This window comes from Anopheles moucheti, chromosome 2, assembly GCF_943734755.1.
Source record: "Anopheles moucheti chromosome 2, idAnoMoucSN_F20_07, whole genome shotgun sequence".
NCBI lineage: Eukaryota > Metazoa > Arthropoda > Insecta > Diptera > Culicidae > Anopheles > Anopheles moucheti.
In genome coordinates, this window is record NC_069140.1 from 32,490,364 (window position 1) to 32,493,609 (window position 3,246).

Below are 3,246 nucleotides of genomic sequence, written 5' to 3' on the forward strand. Positions count from 1 at the left end.
GACCGAGTGTGCCTTCTGTGCGCCAAATTGCAGTCTTTATACCCGAATCCCCTCTCCTCCCCCAACCCGACTTATATCACCCCCACCCCCCGTTCGGTTACGGAGCTTCCCGTCCGGTCTCCCGAAATCCCATCGCTCGGAACATCAGCAGCCTCCCTCTTTTGGTGTGCCCGGTGGAGTGCCGTCCACCATCCCCGCCCGTTTTCTTTTTGGCTTGTTTTGGCTGTTGTTGGCTCCCTTTCATTGCTATTTTTATTATTTTCTCCCCGCACGCAAGTTCACTTTCATCGGGTTCCCACTTTGGGGTGTTGGATGGGTCCACGTTCATCCTTTCCCTTTCCATCCAACGGCCGGCAGCCGCTTAGAGCGCCCGCGGTACGTGAACCTTCTTCGGTCCGGGTTGTGTCTAGTTGGCGCACAGATGAGGAGGGGGGAGGGGAGGGGGAGGGGGGTAGTTCTTTTTTTTTTTCTTTTCGGGGTTTTATTTGTCAGCAAGCGAAGCTACCGAAGTTGTTTGTGCGGTGTGCAGTAGGTAAGCTCGCGATAAACGCCATCGGTACAAATTCACAAACTCCCTCCCCTGCGGATGGTACCGGTTCCACACATCTCATCGCCAAGGGTTGCGCGTCATCGCCGCGCGTAAGCTTTTGTGGCGCTCGGGGGTTTGTTGCTCGTTTTGTTTTGTTTTTGTTTTTTGTTTTTTGCAGATAGGCAGACATGCAATTCCCGGTCGGATGAAAAAGCCTTGCCTGGTTCGTAGGTTCTTCTCCATTTTATTCCACTACTGATCACTCCCCTCCCGCCTTTCCGGTGGCCAAACCGGGGATCCCGATCGCTATAAACCGAAGGTAAAACAAAAAAAAAACTTCAACCCCTGGCTGAATCTTACTGTGTGCCTCTTCCACCACCAGACCGGGTTGAAAGATGAAGCGGTTTTGATAGTTTTATCTTTGACTATTCTTCTTTCACTTTCCACTCTCGCTGCGCAACGATGCAGATATTTCGGTCGGGTTTTATTAGTTACGTTATTTGCAGAAAGCATCCTGCATCTGGCGCTGGTGCCATCTTCCCCCAACGTCGAGTGTGTAAGGGCGATTGTTTTTCACGTTTTGTGTGCCTCCACAGCGCCGTGTCTTATCTTGCTCACATAGCTATTTTTTTTTTGTCGGACGGATCACTTTCGGAATTTATTGGCCCTCCCTGGCACGGGACGGTGGAGCTGGAGGGGCCAGAGTGTCGTGCGAATTTGGCCCCCTTCAATCCTCCCCTCTTTGTTTTCCAACCCACTGTTGCCCCTTAGTCGTGTAGTACAGGGAAGCCTATCATTATGCGCATCCACCATCTACCGCCCTTAGGACGCGGGACGGACCCTTACGGTGAATGTCGCCAACAGTTGGACGCCCGGCAGAGTTCTATGGCGTACCGTGTGCAGCAGCTTCATACCGCACCGGTCGTGTCGGGTCGTGCTGCAGCCGACGTTGCAGGCAGATGATCGTGTGATCGGTTGTAGTTGGGTTCAACCCGTGTGAAACGGGTTTCGGCGTGTGTGGATGGAAATGTTGCTGATCGTACGTACAGCCCCCCGGTGCGAAAGGTAATTGCAGTGCGGGCGGTGCGTTAGTTACGATCGCGCTTACGATCACATTTAGCTACGATTTAGTTTCAATTTTATGCTTCCCTTTCTACCCGGATGGAGCGGGATGATGTCTCGTTACTAATCCACTTTATCGCGCCATTGAGTGACCATTTTACGTGCGACAGGGTTTTCCAATGCTGAATGATAAAGTTGCATTCAATCGGGGATAGTTTTCCAATTTAAATGGGATAAATAGGGTTAGTTATGGAATTCCATTCACACATATATTTCCAAACTATTCTAACGACAACTCAACTTGTCAGTTGAGGAAGCTTGTGTAAAGAATTAATTTAACAGTGAATAACATCCTAAATCCTGGGATAAGGTGCCCAAGGTTCTCCTATTCGGAGATGGAAATTTTTCCAATGAGAATTATACTTTAGATTAAGATTTTAAAAAATCAAAACGGACTGACCGATTACCATATTTTTTTAAAAAAATATTGAAATTGAATTTCACATTTCCTTCAACACAATGAAGTTCAAATTCCAGAAAAAGGTGCCAAATTAGGTGCCCATCTTTACACACTCAAGCTGAAAACTCCCGCAAACCCCGCTCATAAGTATCGCTCATTTTGTTCTTTTTTTTTTCAACGGTGACAAATTTTCTATTTATTTTTTCGATTTTTTTTTCGGTTTTTCCTTTCATTTGCTTTCATTTTCTACCTATGGTCTGTCCGTGCAGCAAACGACAGGCCACACTCTTACTGCGGTGCTCCGTAAGAACCGCTGGGCGGTCCATACGAACCGCTCGGTGTCTGCTGATCGCCCTGCCAGTACTCCGCCAGCTGGATGCTCTGGACGGGTTGCTCCAGCATCAGTCCGACGATGCGGTCCGTGTTGCGTGGCGGACCGTACGATGAGCTCGGGCCACCGTTCGAGCCACCGTTGGCGGTGGCCGATTCCGTCTCGTGCTGGAGCAGCACCATCTTCACCTGTTCCAGCAGCTGGGGATCGATCATCAAACCCTCCATCGTTTGCGGACCGGTCGGTTTCTGGAGCAGCGGTCCCGAACCTCCACCACCACCGTTACCGCCCCCACCGTTGCCACCGTATCCACCGTTGCTGCCGCCATTGCCGTAACCACCGCCATTGCCACCGAAGCCACCGCCGGGCAGTGGTGCCTCGGCCCGTACCACAACCACCAGGGCCACACACTAGGGGGTAGAAAAAATGGAAACGGAACGGAACGATTAGCACTGTCCACTGCTAGAACGAACGTCCAAACACACGCTCTAAACGCACAAGCCACACATTGCACACACACACACAACAGCCCGAACGAACTTACCACGAAGGCAACACCGAATGCGCGCATCTTGCTCACTCACTGGACAGTTGGGACAGTGTTCTACCCTTAACGCCACTCGACAGAATGTGCTGGCCGGACGATTGTTCCTACCGATTTATACCGTCAATACACCGTTCGGATTCGGATGTATCCTTGAGCGCGCAAAACGGCACCGATCCGGCCTGCCCCGATACGGACGCCGATCGTTTCGCACGCAGGCACGTAGCGCTACTTAGGCCGTAAAATCCCATCCACCAGTCGGTGCTTTGCCGGGGTCGGTTAATTGTCCTACTAAGAACGATGCGGCGCGATTTCACGAC

General features: G+C 51.0%; 1 protein-coding gene across 1 annotated transcript; it reads right to left on the reverse strand.

Moving 5' to 3' along the window:
• Positions 1–2,339: 2,339 nt before the first annotated feature.
• Positions 2,340–3,002, reverse strand: LOC128307247 (homeobox protein Hox-B3-like). Its single transcript, XM_053045041.1, has 2 exons — positions 2,927–3,002; positions 2,340–2,792 (listed from the first exon to the last, which is right to left on the reverse strand). The coding sequence occupies exons 1-2, from the start codon at positions 2,951–2,953 to the stop codon at positions 2,340–2,342; spliced, it is 480 nt and encodes a 159-aa protein (XP_052901001.1). The 5' UTR covers positions 2,954–3,002.
• Positions 3,003–3,246: the final 244 nt, after the last annotated feature.